The 22,340-nt window shown below is 41.8% G+C and overlaps 1 protein-coding gene across 1 annotated transcript in view; it reads right to left on the minus strand.

Moving 5' to 3' along the window:
- Window positions 1-22,340, minus strand: part of ATP8A2 (ATPase phospholipid transporting 8A2) — a 701,182-nt gene that overhangs the window by 41,288 nt on the left and 637,554 nt on the right. The window contains exons 34-35 of the mRNA XM_036300527.1: window positions 18,437-18,525; window positions 12,075-12,170 (exon numbers count right to left, since the gene is read on the minus strand). Of these exons, the coding sequence (XP_036156420.1) occupies window positions 12,075-12,170; window positions 18,437-18,525 (185 nt within the window). The remainder of the gene's footprint in view (window positions 1-12,074; window positions 12,171-18,436; window positions 18,526-22,340) is intronic.

A 22,340-nucleotide genomic window follows, 5' to 3' on the forward strand; every position in this document is an offset into this window, starting at 1 on the left:
CTCTTACCAAAGACTTCAAAGCTTTTGAAGAATGTGTGTGACTGAACTTTGTGACTAAATTGAAATACAAGGATAACATATGCTTTTAAAGTTACAGCACTATTTACATTCTTTCAAACACTAATTTTTAAATCACATTCTATATATTAAATATTTTTAAGTATTTAACTAAAATATAATATATAAATATTTCATATAATTCAGATAAATCTTTATATAATAAAAGTCACAAATGTTTTCAAGTTAACTTGTTTCTGTAAAGATCTCAGATTAATGGTTCCTATATTTGATTTTAGGAATAGGCAGCTTATTAGAAAGGTTATATTACATATTGCTCTTTTTAATAAAGCATTTTTATGTGTTCATTCAAATAAAATAATACTGACAATGCATTGCTTGACCTATGCTCCAATCTGAATATGTCAGTCGAGTAAGAGGAGAATAATCCATTTATCACATGATGCTATTTTAGGGAGTCTTAGTGCTTACATGAATGTTGATCACGTCTTTATATGACTCACATATTTATGATAAGAATTTAAGCAAATTTATAAATTATGTATTATTTATACTTATATATTAATAATTATATAATTATTTAATATTACTTACACCTTATTTTATATATGAAATATAATCAAGAATAAAAAAAGAAATTTTCTGAGATTACAAAGTGAGCTGTGAAACACTGTTAAAACTGGCAACTAATCTTGGTACATCAGGATGCTTCTCAATACAACCCAATAGAAAATAGAAAAAAATAGATATAGATGATATAAAACATCTGTCCTCCATAACACTTATTTCAAATTGTTGACATTCTGAAAATCATCTGTTACCACTAGCTTTAAAACAAATAAATGTGTTAATTTGATCTTTTATAATAAATTTATACTATTAAATACTTTCTATTTTATATGTTGGGATTTTACTTAACAAAATATTTTTATTGATTTCAGAGAGGAAGGGAGAGGGAGAGAGAAATAGAAATGTCAATGATGAGAGAGAATCATTGATCAGCTGCCTCCTGCATACCCCCCACTGGGGATTGAGCCCACAACACAGGCATGTGCCCTGACTGGGACCCTGACCGGGACCCTGACCGGAAATCAAACTGTGACCTCCTGGTTCATAGGTCGACGCTCAACCACTGAACCACATGGGTTGGGGTTTACTTAACTTTTTAATTTGAGAATGGGATTGTATGGCTTTAATATGGCATGGGAATCACATCTTCTAGAAAACAAGGGTCATACATTTCTGTTGCTTAAACCCTTTCCATGGCTCCTAGTGGCTGACATCTGGATTCCAGTCCTGCCCACAAATTCACCCCGCCTGCCCCCCCCCCCCGCCCCCTCCCCGGGGCCGCCCCCTGCAGCCTCTTAGATGACTTTGCCCCATACTTTGTAGGCACCAGCCAAATCAAGTGTGTTCCCGCCTTGGGCCTTCCTACTAGCTCTTCCTCTGCCTGCAGTGCTCCTTCCCCAGGTCTCTAACGAGTGGGCAATGTCTTCTATTTAGGTCTCAGTGTAAGTGTCACCTTGAGAAACTTTCCTGACCTCTAAACATTGTCATCCATTCTCCACTAGAAGCCCCTTTCATTTTCCTCCTAACAGTCTCACTGACTCTCTCGTGTGTTCACTTGTTTGTTCATTGTCTGTTACTCCCACTAGAATGTAAGCTCCAACAAAGTGGGAACCTGCCTGTCTCATTCTCTGCCACACCTGGGCCTGGCATGTCCTCAGTTTTCAATACATGTCTGTGGTGTGGATGAATAAATGAGTTGTCCCGTATGAAGTCAACCACTGATTCTATTTGCTAGGAAGCCAACATGTTAACTCATCAGTAAGTGTGAATTACCAATTACCACCACCTAAGGTGCTGTGAGCCAATCCTAATTGCTAGAGAAAGAGAAAAAACATTGACAAACTGTATTATCACTGCCTTGTTAGAAAGGGCAGACTTAACTGGTACTCACTGAATGGCTAAAGAACAGGCTTTATGATAAGTATTCCTGTGTCCTGTGTTCTGGCCTCAAGAAGGATTTAATCCTAGGTGCACTACTGGAGACACACCAATTAATTTCTGGTTTTATTAAAAGAGAAATCTCTCCAGAAGTCCAATAAATCTAGTATTGCTAAGTACAGTGATTCCCACTGCAATGACCATCTCCTAGCTATAACTTTTACATATTCTTTATGTTCATCTCAACCACGAGGTCAAAGATATCATATTCATCTGTGACCAAATGGGCCTTACTTAGCTTTCCCAGTGGCAGACACAGAGATGGGGACCACAGCACCTTACAACAATGACCACGCCCGGGACTGGGGTCCACATATTTAGAGTAGTGTCGGTGCAAAAGCAGACACCAACTATGAATGAAAAGTTCCTCGCACTGATTCTTAGGTTCCTTTTCCTTCTGAGTCCAGTACATCCAGGAGATTCCATAATCCTCTTAAACTACAAAAACAACTATGAACCTGTGTTTTCAGGGTGCCAGAAAGTCTACACTTTGCTTTTCAGCTTCCTCAAGGATTTAGGCATAGCCCACCGAGAAATGAGCAGTCGAACCTGGTTATTCCTGGGTTAGGTATAAACTGTAACTCAATTTCAGAATGGCTGTACCTGGTCACCTGTTTTCAGCTGCTTTAATGGGAGGGGAGGAAGGGGAGTCAAACTGAAAAGCAAACAAGTCACTGATAATGAAGTAGAAAAGTGATTAGCCAAGATCCTCTAAGATCTCTTAAAGAACTAATCCCTGCTTGGAATGTGGCATATCAGTATTCAAGTCATAGGACCTACTCAAGAAAAAAAATTTTTTAATCTACCTTTGATTATTTCTATTATTGCTCATATGGGTTAAATAAAAACAAATTCCAAAAAAAGGACTGAAATATTTCATATTACTTTCAAAGGGACATAATGAGCCATTAGTACTAGTTAGATACTGACATTAACTTCATGAGTAAAAATGATTTTTGAAAAAGGATCTTATTGGCAAATAGAGAAAGTGGACATTAACTTAGGTTTTTATCCAAAAATAAATTTCTTCAAGTCATCCTAAAATACAGTCTGAGGACATGCTATCAGTGCAGCGCTGAGTAACAGCGCACCAGCTCCCCTCCCTCTCTCACAAGGAAACGCTGTTTTTTCCAGTGCCTCTCTAGACATTTGATAAAGATGCTATACTCCTTTTATTACAGGACTGGGCAGTGGCTAAGCTCCGGGGCAGATTCCTAGTACCGTCAGCAGCACCACTTAAAGGTGCACAAGAAATTCTTTTATTACGTCACAACAAATAACACATGGTATTTATAAAAGTTTAAATTATTACACACTAGCCGATAACAACAACAATGACGACAAAAGCGCTTGGGATTTAACAACCATAAAATAAGAGAGAATCGATTACTTTTAGTTGACACAGGCAGCTTAAGCATTAACTAAATGCTAATGAGGCATTTTGCTTCCTTAACAGTTTATTTTCCTCACCCTCTCCTTCCGGTGCTCAGGAGGCAGTCACCAGAAACCACCCTTAGGGTAATCAGTCCGCCTTTCTGTAATTCCTTGGATCATTTACTCCCTTTGTCCACCAATGCATTTCCTCATCTGTTCTGAGCACTTGGCAGCAAGGCTAGAGGTTTCCCTTGGAAGTGTCGTGGACTCTCCAATTGTTTTCCTAAGATATTTGCTGGCATTAGGCCTTGCCCAAGATTCTTCCCTACGCAGGATGAAACACATTCAATTCATTTCTTTTATAGACCACACCAGTCCCCGTGAAGGGGATTCTGGCTGGAGATCACCTTTCTCAGTATGTCTTCTCTTTTCTGAACTGTGTCGAGGCAGCCACAGCGTTCACAAACCCCTTTGCTTTATTTGCTCTGAAGTTGTCAGATGGTTTGACTTCCGTATTCCTCCAGAGGAGGGTCTGGTTTCTATGTCTGCTCCATGCCCTTTCTACATATAGGGATCTGAAAGGCAACAGCATTCAACTATCATTCCCTAGCTTCCTTGGAGTTTTGCTCGAAATGTTGTCAAATTAGCAGACTTTGACATTTTTCCTGCCTGGTCCCTCTAGGACAGCGGTTCTCAACCTGTGGGTTGTGACCTCTTTGGGGGTCGAACGACCCTTTCACAGGGGTCACCTAAGACCATCGGAAAACACATATATAATTACATATTGTTTTTGTGATTAATCACTATGCTTTAATTATGTTCAATTTGTAACAATGAAATTGGGGGTCACCACAACATGAGGAACTGTATTAAAGGGCATTAAGAAGGTTGAGAACCACTGCCTAGGACTCCACTGCTTTCCACACACTCTAATAAAGATGACATTGAAAATGGAAGCATTGGGTGACTCTCAATATCTTGGCTTTGTGGAAAGAGGCCTGGCATTAGGAGATGGAGGTCCAGCCTGTCTTCAGCTGGGTGGCACTGGGAAGGTCCCTGAGACGGTGTTAGGAGAAACAAAAAATGAGGCATGATTTCAGTTAAGCCCGTGGCATTGAAAACAAGAACAGGCAACCAAATTTGGATCTTGCCTAGATCCTAATACAAGCCTAATAAAACCCTAAAAAGATAGGATTGAGACAATCCAGAAAATCTACTTATAAGCTAGGTATCAGTTAATACCAAGAAATTACTGTTAATATTTCATATGATAATAGGCATTGGAGTTAGTGTTTACATGTAATAACATAGACAAGTATAATATGTATTAGTTATAATACATGTTAAAATACTTCATGTGATATTTAGAGCTATATCCTGCAGTGTGGAAGGGTAAACTGCTGTAATGTCTAGGATTTGCTTTATATGCTACAGCAAAGAAAAACAGGAGCAAAACCAGGCTAGATGAAGCAATTATGGCAAAATCTCGAGAAGTGTTGAATCTGGGCAATGAGTATATGTCAATTCATTGTGTCTCTCTACTATTGTGTATGTTTAATATTTGAGTAACTTAAAAAACACTTTTTAAAGGAATGAATTAAGGGAAGTCCAGGCTGACACTGCCGTAGGAGGAAAAGTCAGACATGGTGGAGTGATGTCAGAGAGCAGGCCTGGAGCGGGAAGCATCTGCTCCAGGGCAAGGATCTGTCTCCTCTGTCCGCCAGGACCCAGCACCCACACAGCTGTGTAAAGGCAGTCCACAGAGAAGGGCCGAGGCCAGCCTAAGGCACAGAGGAGCAAGGACAATCTTGGTGCGGGGGAGTGGGGAGGGCAGGGAGGCAGGAGGCTAAGATGCATAGAGGTAAAAAGAGGAAGAGGAGGCAGAAACCATGCTGTGGCCCTGGTCTGTGCTTGAGTCAACAGGGAGTGGGAAGCCATCAAAGGTTTCAGACCAGAAAGTGGCATGGCTAGGGCTGTGTTTGGGAAACCACGTCTTCAGCTGTGTGGAGGATGCAGCGAAGAGGGAAAGGCGCCCCAGTGGGCAGAGCAGCTAGGATCACAGAGCATGGGATCAGTAACTGACCTGAAAACAGGGTTGTGGACAAGTGGGCGGAAAGCTGTCCATTTATGGGAACGCACAGGAGACTGATGTCCCTCAGGATGCAAAGATGAAGAAACAAGATGAGACCGAGAGGAACGACCTGTCATTGCAGGGGCTGAGAACCACCATGAAAGGGCTGGTTCTGAGGGGAGAAGATGGGCTTTGGCGACGCCCTGCATTTCAGGTGGATGTCCTGAGAGCAGTTCAGCAGGAGATTCTGGAGGCGGCCTGATTCTGGAGGTACACCCTCCTCTTTGCAAACAGGATGACTTGGGAAATGGCCAGGATTTTGAACTCTCCCCAATACCCACAATCCCAAAGCTCATGGCTCACAGGCTTGCCCACACTGCTCTGATGTCCCTGGGATTCAGCTGATCTCTGCCTGGTCCCTTAGCCTGAGGTGTACCCCAAAGATGTACCCCAGAGAATCTGCTATACTCACACCCTGTCTGGGTGCTCTGGGTAAACCCATCTGAAATAAAATGGTCAGTGAAACAATTTTGATTCAGCTTCTAAGTCAGGGGATGGACTTACAAGTATTAACACTTTCTGAATGTCTACATATGCTATCGATTTAATATGTTCTATTTCATTTAAACCTCAAATCAAATGAATAATGAGAATATGAAAACTCAGAGAAGTTAATAACTCAGCCAAGGTCACACGGCTAAGTGAGTGGCAGGGCATGGACTCCAACTCAGGTCCGTCTGCCTTACAGTCTGTGCTCTTTTCTCTACGTCATGACCCAGCCATGGGAAAAATGCAGCTGGAAGTGAAATAAATCTTAACCAGGTGTTGGAAGCAGACATTTGCCACCTGGCCTGGAGAGATTTGCCACAATGACACCATAATTTCCTACCCTTTTAGCTAATTAAAAAAATAAGAGAGTCCTGGCTGGTGTGGCTCAGTTAGTTGAGCACTACTGTTCCATGCACCAAGAGGTTGCTGGTTCAATTGTGGGTCAGGGCACAAGTCCGGGGTGCCAGCTTGATCCCTAGTAGGGGGCGTGCAGGAGGCAGCTGATTAATGTTTCTCTCTCCCTCTCACTACCTCTCTCTCTAAAATCAATAAAAACATATTTTATTTTTTAAATATTTATTGTTGAAAGTAATACATATATCCCCCCCACGCCCATTGACCCATTCTAGGCCACCCCCCGTCCCCTGTCCCAGGCCTTCACCACCCTACTGTCTGTGTCCATGGGTTATGCATATATGCACACAAGTTCTTTGGTTAATCCCTTCCCACCCACCTACCCTTTCTTTCCTTCCCTCTGAGATTTGCCAGTCTGTTTCATGCTTCTATATCTCTAGATCTATTTTGTAAAAACATATTTTAAAAAAAGGTATTTTAGGGGAAATAAGTGTGGGAAGCAGTGAGAGGAAAGCAAAGGGAAGACAGAAACTTGCATTGCCAATGCCGATACATTAAGAAAAAATTTTGTCCCTGAAATAATATAAAGTTTATATGGGAGAAATACTACACAATAAAGCTTGTGTACCTCCTATTTGGGGGTGAGCTTATATCTATTTTTGACTAGGCAGTTGTACCAATTTTGACTTGTAGTTGTGACAATACTAAGAAGCTCTTTAAACATCAGTTTAAAGAACAAAGGATTTCTGCTTAAATGTCAAAGTATATTGGATATATTTTAGGTGAGTATCTGTACTCAGTCCAAATGTTTTTTTTGGGGGGGGGAGGGGGAGGTGTTTTTAATATAATTGGCTTTAGGAAGAGCACTAGGAGAGTGCTGCCCAGAATGAGGGATAAGCTCTCATTGGTTTGAGATCTTGCTGATGTGTGTCAGGCTCTGTCCTGTATCAGGATTCCCAGGTTGCTGGCTTGGACCGGTGCCCCGCCTCTGTAGCAGGAGCCGTGATGAAATGGAAGCTGGGTGAGCACAGGCTCCCAGACAGAGAGTGACTCAGATTTCTTTCCTGAATTTCCAAGAGGTGGATGGGCTGTCTACATTACACTGTGTGCGCCGGCTCAGCCTGGGGTCACGGAGCCCATGCATCAGCGTTCAGGGAGAACATAAAACCAAGGGGAGATTCAGTGATCGCTCACCATAAGGTGGTGACCTTGACCAAAGGCAAAGAGTAAGCTATACTCAGGCAGGGAAAGCACTTAAGGAAAGAGAATCCCACCACCTTGCTGCCAAAAAGCAGGGGCAGCAACCAGAATTCCTTGACCTTGAAACTGGAGAAAATCAGCCCAGTGCCCCCCCGCCCCCCTCACCACCTCCCATCAACTATGGTGAACAGAAGGAAGGTCTAAAACAAAACAAGGGTGTCCTTGTTGTTTATTCAAACTAAGTATAAGTGAAAAACTAGATGTTTTCATCAAATGTATTCACCTTTCTTCTTGCTTGACAAAATACCTAAAACTCAGAATACTCCCTCCCCGACACCAAGAAAGAAAAGCAATTCGAGGAGGAAAAATGCTAGTTTGTCTTCTTACCTGACATTTTAGGCATTTGTTTAAATGATATTTATAAAGGTAAATGGCCACTAATGGGTTTTCTTCCACCAGAGAAAAAAATTACGTATGTTGCACTTTAGGAATATAGAGGGGGAAAAATTACCTAAACATTGGAAAAAGGAATTCTTCCAGTTAGCTCCTCATTTTTTAGACATGTGCAAAGTAAGGACATGCATGACAGACCATTCCACACAGAGAGCAGCGAGGTTACCTCTGGGTAAAGGCTGCTTTGGGGAAAGGCCTTCCATACAGTTCACATGTAGACATGGGTCTGGCCGCAAACAGCACAACCTGAAAAAGGTCCCACCAAAGACAGACACACCAAAACCAAGAAAAGCACTGCTGTCCATTACCTTTAGCATTTTCATACTTTCCTATACTTTCTAGTATAGAAAATATAGTTTTATCCAAGTCATGAGAATAGGTTTATTTATGAATAAATTACGCAGGTTAATTTCAGAAGACAAGATTTATCAATGCGACTGTGCAGAAGCATTTAATAAAGTTTTAATGCTTACCAAAATAGTGTGAAATCTTGGGGCTTAGACAAGATCAATAAAATGTTCAAGTATTTTACTGAGTAAATAAAGGGCCTAGACGCAGTGGTTCTCAACCTTCTGGCTCTTTAAATACAATTCCTCATGTTGTGACCCAACCATAAAATTATTTTCATTGCTACTTCATAACTGTAATGTTGCTACTGTTATGAATCATAATGTAAATATCTGATATGCAGGATGGTCTTAGGCGACCCCTGTGAAAGGGTCGTTTGATTGCCAAAGGGGTCGCGACCCACAGGTTGAGAATCGCTGGGTTAGAGGGATGCATAGACTGCCTAGGTACCATTTAAAATCGTAATTGTAAATTTGGCACACGAGGGCTTCTTAAAAGATTTTTGTTGTATTTCTTATGAGTACATTCCTGAGAAAAACTGCTAGTATATTTGCCAGTGACTTGGACCTGGGTTTTATGACTTGGCAGAATGTCCTAAAGGATTTCAGAATTGAGCTGAGTAACCCTGGGGTGGCAGGGATGCTCAGGACACCTGAGGTAGAGACGCTTTGCTGGCACCCAAGGCAGGATGGCTGTGAGCTGTTGGGAGGACCCACTCCAAGACTGTTCAACTTTGCTAGCACTAAATGTCTCTCCATCTGTGAGTTTTTGTTAGCTTTATTCTTAAGCCATGAGATAAGTGTCTCTCTCACTGGAGCCAAGTGACCACCTGCAAATCTCTTAGCATCTCTCTGGGGCCATTTTCAACATGAGCTAACACACCCAGCACCAGCAGCTCTGCACAGACAATGCAGATCAGCCTTCTTTTCCTCAGCGCCACCTGACCAGACTTTTGTGTTTCCACTCAATCAGTTAACAAATGTTTGTGGTGCTTCTACCATGTCAGACTAACAGCTAGAGAGAGATGCAAAGTAAATGGAAACATCAGGTAGGGATCAGGAATAAGTAATGGGGAGTGTGGAAAGAGACCAAAATACTCAAGATCGCTCAACGAGGGAGTCTATAAATCTTTAGAGGAACAGAGCTGAAGAAATTACAACTCTCCTCATGATGTCCCCCCCCCCCCCCCCCCCCCCAGCACCAGAGGCGCACAGGACTCCAGCCAGGTGTGAAAGAAGCAAACAATGGTGATAAAGGAACAATTGTGAGGCAGCTCTGGAGAGGCTCAGCGGGACACAATCTCTGGCCAGAGCAGCACATGGCCATTATCTAGTTTGCAGATGGAACACCCAAAAAACCTGGGAGCAATTAGGAGGGAGAAAAACAAATGGGGGGCTGCTGAGGGTGATGTGAGGGATGGAGTCCCAAACTATCTTCTGCTAGGAACTCAAAAGTGAGGCAAGACACTGGGACCAGAGGAAAAGGAAACCATCACAACCAAGTGGGGCTTGCACAATGCTAATCACACCCACAATCACTTCAGCAAGGGGAGTGATGAAATTTACAAAGCGACCAGGAAACAGATATTAAAATGTAGGAGGTAGGAAACCACATTTAAACTCCAATTATCTTCTGATATTCATTTGAACATTTAAAAGTGAATTCTGAACAGGACAACTGAATTTTACAAAGAGCATTCTTTTTATCAACAACAAACAGAGATGGGCTCACACTCTCTTTCAAAGCTCCTGTAATAGCATGGCTCCCCTGCTCATCTGAAGACTAGTGGCTGGTGTTCTGTGTTCCTGCTATGGGTCAGGCAATATGCTGTGTTGTCCTCATTGTTTCATAAACCATAACCCCTCTTCCCCTCAAAATATTAGTCGTCTTCTCTAACAGATGGAGGCTACTCCTTTTGCCAGAAACATACTCTCATCATTTTTGTCTTTTCAAGTTTTTTACATCCTCAAAGCCCTGTTTTCCATCCTATCTTGGACATGAAGCCTTTCTGAATCTCTTAAGCCAGAGCCTCCTGGATTGCTCTCTCTTCTGAGGGCCCCCCGTGCTGCTGACCTCATGGCCAGGCCAGCAGAAGACACTGCCGCACATCAGATAAAGTGCATTCTCATGCCACATTATATGTAATGTTTTCCTGTCCGATGTTTGAAAGGAGTTTTAGAATTTTGCTTTGAAACTCTTATTTTACTTAGAATTACTTGTGACCTCTCAGCAACCCTGTGTATACTTGAGAATTCTTGAGATATGAGAGCCTGTCAGTTGTTTTCAAATAATGATAAAACTTATTGTGATTATTCAGCGTCACAGTAATTAAGACTGATAAGTATCTTGTAGAGTTTTAAGCATTTGCTAATTTCAATTTGCAGAGGCTTTCCCTTATTTTTAAAGCCTATGAATATGTTTCGTTTTAGATCTCAAAGAATTTTGTAGGTCTTTAAAAATCTAGTAGGAGCTAAGCACCGTGCCGGATTCGGCCCGAAGGCTGTAGTTTGCCCATGGCTGGCCTAGGCCCTGCCCCGGGGCCTCAGGATTATAAGCTTACTGAAGACAGATTTTTGTCTTATTGGCTGACATTTTTAGAGTGACTAGCACAATTGCCATAAATGAACGCTATGGACTCATTTATTAAAAAATAAGTCCTAAATGAACAAAAAACCCACAACTTCAACTACATATTATACAATCCCATTCCTAAAATAGTGACAATTATTGGAAATTATGCTCCTCATACTTTTCAAAATGTTTGGTTCTCTTTCCTTTGAAAACACTTTTTCTTTATTGCTTTGAAAGATGGTACAAATAAACAGACTATAAATAAAACACATAGTAGGAATCTCTGGAAGTATTCAACTTCTAGATTTTTTTTCATTGGCAGTTAGCTACGGACTTCCTTCTAAACATTTGTTTACAAAAGAGCATAATTTTCTAGACGTCACATGTCTCTAATATAGAGGGGCCTCTTTATTGCACTCACATTGTTCTTGGGTCCAGGTAAACTTCTTTGGTAGTATTTGGATTTTAACTAAATTTAATCTCATAACATTTTAGCATATGTGATTAAATAAAAACTACTCACATGCTCAACTATGACGTGTGGGGAAGAGAAGGCTGATGCTCTATGAGAAATAAGCACAGGGAGCAATGATATTGTCTCCACGAACCAGCCAGTAAGACACTATACTTTCTCAACACCAGTAGGAAATAATAATTCATTAAAAACAAAATCACAGTCATACATGAAGGGAACTGTAACAAGATTTATATGAATGATATGCATTTACATGAATAGCCTACAAACTTTCATGGTAGATACACATCCTTTAGTGTAATAATTGGGCCTGATATCCAAAGGCCTAGCTATTAAACTTTTCCACCTTAAGGTAATATTGCTACTATTTGTATTTTCTGCATCTGGCTTGCTTTGCTTAAGTCCAGACCCAGTCAAAATTCCAGTTTAACTTGAGGTCAGGCCCAGTGAACCAGAAAGTCAGGTTTTATGTTGTCATTGAGAGAGTGTGACTTAAGTCTCACCATGACTACATTCTTAGAGAATAACCAAATGCTTAAAACGGAGCACCCCATGCTCACATTGAAGACTGAGAAGAGAGAAACACGGGAAGGAACCGTAGAGAAAAGGGCTGGAGGACACGTGTTCTTCAAATAGTTAGATGGAGATGCCCACCTCTTTCCATTACTGTCCCGAAGCATCGCTTTTCCCATCTTCGTTTCCAGCTCCTGCACCTCCTCCAGCAATGTTTTATGACAGGTATGCTTGACCCTGTGTCACAAGGAAAAGACAGTAAGAACATAACACTTGAACTTTACACAGCTGTGAAGATTGGGTATTCTCTTCTTGGGCTACATCTGGATGCCCTTTGACTGACTGCTGCTGAGGTTTGGGGCATGAGGGAGCATTCTCAGTCCCATGCATGGCAAGGACTATACCTGGGAGAATCAGACGTCAGCCCCCTAAAGACTTCCGCTTTTTTTGCTGAAAGCCTGCAGATCTGAGGATCATAGCCATTCAGAACAAAGACTGGGGTTCCTGGATACTCGTCTATCTGTCTCTAAAGCTTTCCACTACATGATCTAGCAACTCAGAAGATGCTTTAAATCCCCACCCTACTGGACGTGTGCTGGTCCCCTGCCCTGTTCTCTATGGTGACCAGAAAGTCCAGGGTAAGCAGCTTCCCCTCTTTCTTTAGTGTGAAAAGAGCCACTGCCATTATAGTGCTAGAGTTCATGCTCTTCATGCCAAACCCTTGACCTGAGACTTGGGCTTGACACAAATACCCAGGTACAGCTTCTCTTGTACAGCCTTGCCGCGAGGGCCTGCAGGTGTAGGTCTCAATGGAGTCAACAAGTGGGGCAAGCTGGGCCTTTCCACTCCAGCTCAAACCCCAGCCTAGACACACCGCTCTCCTGGAATTGCAGGGATAGTTACCTGCACCCTCTTTCTGATTAAACTGAGAAGAATACCTTACGATGTTCAATAAGTGGCTGACCTCAGGATCTTCCTAAGATTGAGACTAAGCAGAAAGCTACTGGTTGGAAACAATGCAGGTGAAGAAAAGGCATTTAACAAGATGCAAGTTAGAAATAGGAAAAAAAAAAAAGCTGTAGAAAGAAAAGCACTAATAACTTAGCCATGCAGGGCAGGCTTACATACAGGGTGGAGCAACAGTCGGTTTATGGTTGTTCATATGGAAAATAACATGATAAATAATAAGTAATAATACAAGAACAAACTCTGTGTTTCGTGTACTCACAACTGTGAACCCACTTTTGAACCACCCTGTATTATGAAAAGCTTTTCATTAGATACAGTATAAAGGAGTATGAGGATCCTGCTAAACACCAGAACTCGAAGACAGAATAAGGACAAAGACTGAGCATATATCTGCAAAGAAGTGAAAAGTGTAACGGGGCATTCTGAAGACGTGAGCTGCTTTATTTAGTGGAATCACACACTCCTGCCCGGCCTCCACCTTCAAGGAAAGAAAGTCTATTGAGATAATGCCCAGTCATCCCCTAACACTCCGAGTTAATCTCTAATGGAGTATTAGTACTAAGACACTGTATATGTGCCTGTCATTCCTTTTCCCAAAGTAAACAAGAGAACTGAGCCACACAGGTTTTAACACATAATACCTTAATTACATCAAGCAGTGGCCTGAGACTCAGTAGTGATAAAATGCTGCAGTTCAAAGCAGAAACAGTGGAATTTTAATTTAAACAATAATTGAGAAAATGTTTAACATTTTGCTGTGAAGGCAGTCAAAAAGAAGGTTAACATTTATACTGTTCAATATTATTAAACATGCTGTGCCTCAAATGTTCCTTTTCATCTCATGGGCTTACAGGGATACATTGATAACAAGCCAACTAAGTGGCAACCCCCACCACACTTGGATTCACCCCAGACACACAGGGCCCACGAGAACGTGTCTGGTAAGTGCTCAAGGATGCGCACGCTCTCTCACTGTTTCAGGATTGTCCTTACTCCACATCCTCCTCCCTTCCTCTTCCCCTGCTGCCCCACACAGAGCAAGCAGGGTTCAGCAACCTGTAGACCAGCCCCCAGTGTTATCTCTTGGGCTGCAAGAGAAGGGCAACTCTAAGAAGCAGGCTTGGAATAGGAAGGCTGGGCCACTGGGCGCAGGACACTGGATGTCAGGAGCTTAGGCCAAGAATAAAAGGGATCTGCCCCAGCTTTCACTCATTCACAGAGGGAAATTATCTAAATATCTTAAAGCTACCAGGCATTGTGCAGGTTCTCAGTGGATGGAACCGCATCCATGCCCAAGAGTCAGGTGGCAATCCGAGAGCTAGCCTGGGAACCTAACCACGTTTAAGAACATGAATGGCGACATTGGGGAGGATTCTGCTATCCTCTCCACATGTAGCACTGGAGGAGAAGGGATGCTAGCACTTAAAAGTGTTTTCCCAAGAATGTTTACCTAATAAGGCCTTAATTAGGCAGACAAATCTAAAATCTCCCCTGTCAAAGTCTGCATGTGAAATGACTAAAACCTAACACATGAAGGTTTAAGAAGCCAATCTTGAAGTATCAGCCCCTGGCGTGTAATTGAGGTCTCTTCAGGAACTGGAGTCTGGCTTGTTATGAATCACAGCTTGGACAGAGTGAGCCCCATTATCTTTGGACGGCTTATCCCCTGTGGTCCAGGGCTTGCTTCATTTAACCCCACATCAAGAGACCAGGGATCACAAAAGGGGCCGGGTGGGGTGCTTAGTCACTGTCAGAGGGTGTGCGATTCTTCTGTGAGCCCTCAGATAGTGCTAAAGGTATCTCCAGGTTATTAGGGAATTTTAAAATAAATAGATTGGCTTAGAATCTTGAACTTTCCATTTCTTTGTTTCTGAAAGTTTTTCCTAGACTAGTGATGGCGAACCTATGACACGCGTGTCAGAGGTGACACGTGAACTGATTTTTTTGGTTGAGTTTTCTTTGTTAAATGGCATTTAAATATATAAAATAAATATCACAAATGTAAGCCTTTGTTTTACTATGGTTGTAAATATAAAAAAATTTCTATATGTGACACGGCACCAGAGTTAAGTTAGGGTTTTTCAAAATGCTGACATGCCGAGCTCAAAAGGTTCGCCATCACTGTCCTAGACTGTTCTTTTGCATGAAAGGATAATAAGTTAAAAGGAAATGTTAATTTCTAAATGTGGATGAAAATTTATACACAATGTGCTCCAAAAGAAATTAGTGTAGTTAGAAACTTTTAGAAATACCAAGGCCCATCTGTATACAGAAATTTCTTATTACCTTTTATTTCCACTTAACTGCCTATCTGGGATTATAATAAGGAAATGAAGTCATTCTGGAATTGCTGAATGTATTGTGTGCTGACTGGTAGACTACAGGAGATATAAGTTAGATTAAAGAGGCTGGTTCCCGTGTTCAGTGGCCTTGAGCTTTATATCCTGACAAATTTCTCCTAGAGGAGAATAAGTACATGGCTGCTAACCTAAGAATGTTGTCATAGGTAAACATTTTGGAAGAGTGTAAGCTAAAGGATATTAAAATAGTTCTGGGCAATTTAAACTTCATGCTTCTAATAAAAATAGTCATTAGCCAGGTATCACATATAATCAATCAATTATTTTAATAAAATATGTATTAGTTTGGTCCCTTATGAAAATTCTGGTGAACAGGATAACAGAGTAGGTATCTTACGGCATCCAAATCTGACTTAAGATAGTCTAACAATGGATCTTCATCCAGAAAATTGACAGACTTCATGGGGAAAATGACTGAATTACCTCATGCTGTTTTTTTCTTATTCTTAACACTCCAAGTCCCAAAATAGAAGAGAGAGACTGGGGCACAGAAGGGGGAAAATGCAGAAAGAACTTACTTTCTTAAGCACTCATAGAAATCTATGGGGAAAGGCAGGCCTACCTTGTGCTAGAATTTAAAAGCTCTTTTGAAATAGTTAACCACCAAAATTCAAACAAAACAAAAAATTTCTGAAGACTGGTCCTCGGCAAGATTGAAGGACAGTAACAAACCGAGTTAGGCCCCCGCCTTTGCCATCTGCCCTCACAGCAACTCTCTGCAGTTGCGCCTCGGTTCCGACTCTCAGTTCATTTAAAACTCTTCTTGTCCAAGGTGCATCATAGCACATCATGTTTCAATAAATATGTGACAATTCGAACCAAAAGATGGGTGGACCTGGACATTCAGGATTCCTATTTTAGTTCAGCGTGCAGGAAGGAAAAACAGACACGTTTATAAAGCTGAGGTTCGGAAAGACAGCTGAGAGTTCAGTGATACAGCAGCTGAGGCAGCGCTCCCTTCCTGGGAGAAGTCTCCTACTTTACTTAACTCAACAACAAATATCTCAGTCTGGGAATATAATATGAGATAAAACCTGGGCCTTGTGGTCAGAGGAAAAGTGCTCAAATAAACCTGCAGAATTATTGTTTATGAGGAGAGAGGGGACTAGTTTAGACATTAAATATATACTATAAACTGAGCATACTTTGGGCAACTCCTCCAGATGAGTGCCAATATATGCCATCCTCCCACTCCCCCAAATAAACCAAGGCAAAAATGCATTTCTGGAAGTGCCTCTGGAATTCAGTCGGGGCCTTTCGGGCTCAGCCCAAAGCACGGGTGCTGTGCTCCTGGAAGGGCTGTCCTGGGCCTGCGGTGAGGGGCAGCGGGCAGACAACACTGGTGGTCAGCCTCTGCTCATGCTTCCCTCCCCTCCCCTCCACCAGGGCCTTCTTTACCGGGCTCTAGCCTGCTGGCAAGCTTCTTGGAAAGAAAGCGACTTTTACTTTTTTCGTATGGTGGAGCTGGAGGCAGGCTCATTTGCTTTATCCTTTTAAAAATGTAAGTGGTGCTAATTTTACACTGCCAGGAGTCAGGAATAGAGAATATTCCTGCTTGAAGGAATAGAGAATTTGTTTCCTGATTGATGAGGAACTTTTACTTGGAATGTATTGGGGGGAAAAAGAGACAAAAAGGCAGACACCATAATCTGAAAACATTGTCTTTGAAATGAGAAAGATACTTCTGCTAAAGTCTCACTTGGCAAATATGCAGTCTCAATAAAAAAATTTTTTTTTCATGATATTCATTTTAGGTAATTGAATAAAATAGCCTAACATTAATTTACAGTCAAATCACTATTGTCAGTCACTATAAATTGAAAAGTCATCTGATGTAGCAAAGACCTAAAACTAAATTTATTATCCTGCAAAATTGACAAAATTCGGTTAGGTAATATATTTTGCCACAATTAAACTATGTGTACGATAAAACTACCATTTTCTTTTAGTGCACTTAAAAGATTGAAAAAACATCTTTTCTGGCTATAATTGAGTTCCAAAGATTCTGTTTCTACTATTTATAAAGCACAGTTTCAGTAGGTAACATGGAAACAGTGGTAAATTGGAACATTTAAGAAATTAGAATTATTTAATTTTTACTAACAGTTGTAAAACTTAGTGAACAGAAGAAAAAAAAACAACCCCAAAATATGTGCTATCAAATTGTCTCTTCTCCCCTCTCTCTCTGCATTAGGTGCCATCGGTTGTCAAGATAATGCCAAAATGAAGACTCTTTCAAAAGACATCCATAACTGTCAGGCAAGAACATTCTCATTGAGTGTGGGAGGAAGGGAGAGAGAGAAATGAAATCTGATGTCTTTTCCTGGAAGATTTGGATTAAAGTCTCAATTCTCTACCTCAGGGCCCCCAAATAATTATGCTCTGACCAAAGTAAAGCCAATGCAAGAGTCTCAATTTTCAGGGAAGTTGGCAACTATTTGTAAGAGGGAGGAACCAGGCATACACAACTCAAAAATCAATATTGTCTCATTTGCAGTATTCCATCTTTTGCTTACAGAATTAAAATTTACATTACCTTGTTGCTTCTTTTACATTGTGTACAAGATATTTCAGAAATGATTTATTTTAAAACATATAAACAAAATTTAAGCGTGAATTATTTCCTGTTTAGCCTACATGATAATTTCATCTGTGTAGTTCATTTTCCCATGGACCTGTAAACTGACGCTCTGGAAGAATTATATTTGAAGGATTCCTACAGTGAATTATTTGGAAAAATAAAGAATACTAAATTCCAAGTATTTTGCAATTTGAAGTGACTTGCATAGACACAATTTTCTTTAAAGCCAGGCTATATTTATGATCATGTAGCAATAACTCTTAGACATGAGGAAAATGAATTTCGAGTCATACTTCCTAAACCTGGTAGAATTGGGACTGTACTTAGAAACCCCCCCTTATAATCAAGTATAAGGAACATCCCTCTTGACCTTCACACAGTCTGTCTTGCGACTCCCTTTTGTCTAAGGTGAAGCACAGATTAAAAGGAAAAAAACCAAACACAACATCCTTTACATCCTTTGCTGGCAGGTGGCAGGAGACTGGTTTCTCCAGAAGTCTCATAGCATTTCATATCCGATGCCAATGCTTGTGGAAGACAACTGCAGGGACAGATGAGTAAGACTCAGGGCTATTACTTCAGTTTCCACTTACGCTCTCCATACCACATCTTCAATCAAACACGCAGTAGGAACCAGAAATAATCCCAACCAGAAGTGTGCGGAGCTCAGGACCATAGCTGCCTGCAAGAAGCAGAAATGACAGGCGTATTTAATACTTTTTCATTTAAAAAAAATCAAGATATAATTTAATCAAGGCAAAACATTCCCTAACACAAAAGCAACAGGCAGTATTAAATTCGGTGACAGTTAAACGTGCACCTAGGAAGGATGTCAAGGGGCCTGATGAGACGAGCTCTGCTCCATGATCATCAGCTCTTGTCGCACTCTTTCATGAAGTGCTTGAAGCTCCTTTCCAATCAGAATACTGTCCTAAGTCCCTCCTATGAGAAATGGGGGACACCAGACTCCTTTGGAATAAACCTTTACCCAGTAGGCTCCTTTCATCCACTCCACTTATCCATCAGCTCACGTTCCTTCACTGTTCATTCGTTCATGGAACCCATATCTTGGAGTAAAGCACAGTGATTCTCCATACTCAGAAGGGGAGGATGAACAGATGTTACAGGCTTTGCCTTCAATGAACTTAAAGTCATGTGGTACACACACAGACACACAGACACACACAATTGACACAGTGGAATGTATACGTCATGATCATATTATATGGAGCTTTAGAGGAAGGCTATTAGGCTAGAACAGTGGTCGGCAAACTGCGGCTCACGAGCCACATGCGGCTCTTTGGCCCCTTGAGTGTGGCTCTTCCACAAAATACCGACTTCTGCGCATGGGCCACAAAGTTTCAATCGCACTGTACGTGAGCGCCCGCACATGGTATTTTGTGGAAGACCCACACTCAAGGGGCCAAAGAGCCGCATGTGGCTCGTGAGCCGCAGTTTGCCGACTACTGGGCTAGAAGGCTGGGAAGACTTCTTGGAGAAGACAGCATATGGGATGTGCCTGGAGAGATACAGGATTGGACCAGTATCATTGGGATTGGGGAAGGGTACAAGGGGAGTGAGTCCAAGTGGAAGGGTGGACAACAGGGGGACAGCCAGGAGCGCTACCTTTGAGGACGCTGTTCCTGACATACTGAGACAGAGATTGTTTGGGAGGAGCAGGTAGAGAGGGTTTGAAGGGAGAGAGTTGCAGGGCCAAATCTGATGTCAGTGAGGTGAGGAACTGAAAAGAATTTAGAGCAAATGGGGGCTGGAGAATACAGAGTCCTTAGATTTTGGTTTTCGAGTGAGATTTTGATTTTGGTTTTGGTGGCAAGGATCATGGAGCTGGCTGGCCATTGACAAGCTGGCCTAGAAGGATGGGCTACTTGGAACAAGAACCCAGAATAAAGTGTGACAGGCCTTTCATGTTCTTTGGGGTTTTTTAAATCTGGAGTTCTCACCATCTGATTCTGCTGGAGTAGGTATTTTGCCACAACTCATTGCAAAGTGGAGTGAGGCTTAGAAGTGAAGGGGAGTGGAGGAGATGTGGAAGATGAATGTCAGGGCTCTTGCTGGAAATTGGTTGGGCTGAGAATCAAAGGGGTCCCAGAGCAACCTTCTTCATACTGCTCTTCTCTTCCCACAGAGAAGGTGTGGCCTCTGCACTCCCTCACATGGCCCTGTCAGAGGTACTTGGAAGCTGTGACAATGAAACAGAAGCAGTGAGGTTTGGGTAAAGCTTCACTCCAGCCCTAGCACTGAAGGACTCTCTCTCCTTTCTAAAAACAGGAGGGCCCTCTTTCAGAAAGAACAGTTCAACCTTACAAATAGGTGAGTACGTTTTGCCCCATCAATGATAGCTTAGAATTCATCGCAAGGAAATAAGTAAGGAAACGTATAAAGAAGCAAGTACCAGATTATTCACCATGGTATGAACTATCAAGGAAAGTGAGGGATAAATGTCCAAGAAAAGGACTTAATATCTTGTGGTCCATCAGATGGGCTGCTATTCAGAAAGTAAAATGATATAGAATTACATGTGTTGACAGAGATGCCATGCTACATTGCTAGTGAAAATCTGGATTCGGAGACAACCTCTTACAGGAGCCCTACCATGGAAATGGGTGTGTGGAAAGGAAGCTGATTGGCCCAAGCCTCAGAATTACACTTGAGATGCAGTCCACCCACATGTCATGGCCTCTTTTTGTTGTTGTTGCATTTATATGTCAATATGCATCAATATACACCATACTCTTTGTAGTCCTATTTCGGTATTTCCTCACCTTTAAAAAGCGCATTTTAGGGTTTCAAAAACAGTGAAGTGGCCAGGCCTTGGTGGACTTGAGACTACTAACCCTTTGCATATGCGAGTGCTTATATGTTCAGGAGAAATGCCCGGCATGGGATATCAGAAGGACTGTCTGGGTAGAAGAATTACTGGTTTTATTTTCAGAGATCTTTGGCTAGTTCTACTTCCTGCTTTTTCTATAGATAACATATATTACTTACATGAAAGAAAAAGTTATTCCCCTCCCCCCCAAACAAACTTCGAGAAGGAGTTGGATGGTTAGCAGTCCCCTTCCTGAAGTCCAGCCTTCTACCTCCGATACTCCGGCTCCCTGCTGACAGGGTCCCCAGGAGCCCAGCTGAGGGGACCCCTTGAGTTTTGCTCTTGCTACAAATGCCTCGGGTGGTGCGTGGCCCATGGAAAGCAGTCCTGTTCAGCCACATTTATCAAAGAATCCAATTATTGAAAAATAACATTTTACAACCATAATGTAATATTTTAAATACATTATGAAAATTAGAACTTTTCACTGCTGAGGAAATAAAGAAAATGAACTTTGAACTGCCCTGTTTGAAATATGAAGACCCTCCTAAATTAACAAAGATAAATTGGAGAGTTGAAAGTATTGTTGTTGGCTTTTAAAACCTGGAGCTGTGAAGGTATCATATATATAACTAATTTTAACAGTGTGTCTCCCTCCAGAAAGGTTTCTACCATCCTGATGTTCAGATTGACCAAATTCCTGAAGTATTTGCTAAAGCCACAGCCTTAGTCATTTAAATTTCATTAGATTGTTCTTGTTTCTTAGCATAACAAAAAATGTTTATTGAGCTGAGCTAGGTGACAAATGGCTCTTAATTGCTCTCCCCTTCCCTCCACATACACTATTCAGTGAGGTTTTAAAAACATCCTTTTGATGTGCGAACAGTCCCATTGGGAAGAATGCACCTCTGGGTTAACAAGTCCTTAGCTAGCAATCACTATTAACCAGTTTGGTGCCAAATGCATAGGAACCACTCTGGTCAATTAGAGCAGTGGTTCTCAACCTTGGCTGCACTTTAGAATCACCTGGGAATCAGGATTTTAAAAAGATTCCCAGGTGATTCTAATGTGCAGCCAAGGTTGAGAACCACTGAATTAGAGGAAAGTGAGGCTCAGGTGGGTGCAATTATTTGAGAAATTAGGACACAAACTGATGAGGGCTGGAAGGGATCCAAGGCTTGTCTAATTGTAATGCTGCACAGCACCCCCTCAAGTCAGGCAAGCAAGCACTTCTTAACCAGGGACACCCACAGAACCAGTAACAGGGGACCAGTGCGCTCCTTAGCTTCAGTGTGCTACTCATCACACAACATGCCCACAGTGCCCAGGGCCAGCCCTCTGTGAACAGGCGACAGCAGGGTAAAGGGTTTAAAAAGGGTGACCAAGCTAGGGAAGGTCACTTTGTGCTCCCCAGTGTGGGGAAAATTTGAAAGGAAGTGATAGAGATGGAGAAGGCAGTAGCTCACGTGTGAGAAGAAAGCTAAGGTTCTTTGCACATCACTATGTGCCAGACTTCCCATAGAGAACTTCATTGAATCCTCCACAGTCCTCATTTTACAAAGAAACATTAACTCTGAAACTTCCCCCAGGACCTGAAGCCAGAGAGTAGGGTCATCAAGATGAGGCTCAAACCCAAGTTCTCCTCCCTCCCGCAGCCTGAGGAGTGA

This window comes from Myotis myotis, unplaced genomic scaffold (assembly GCF_014108235.1).
Source record: "Myotis myotis isolate mMyoMyo1 unplaced genomic scaffold, mMyoMyo1.p scaffold_m19_p_3, whole genome shotgun sequence".
Taxonomy (NCBI): Eukaryota; Metazoa; Chordata; class Mammalia; order Chiroptera; family Vespertilionidae; genus Myotis; species Myotis myotis.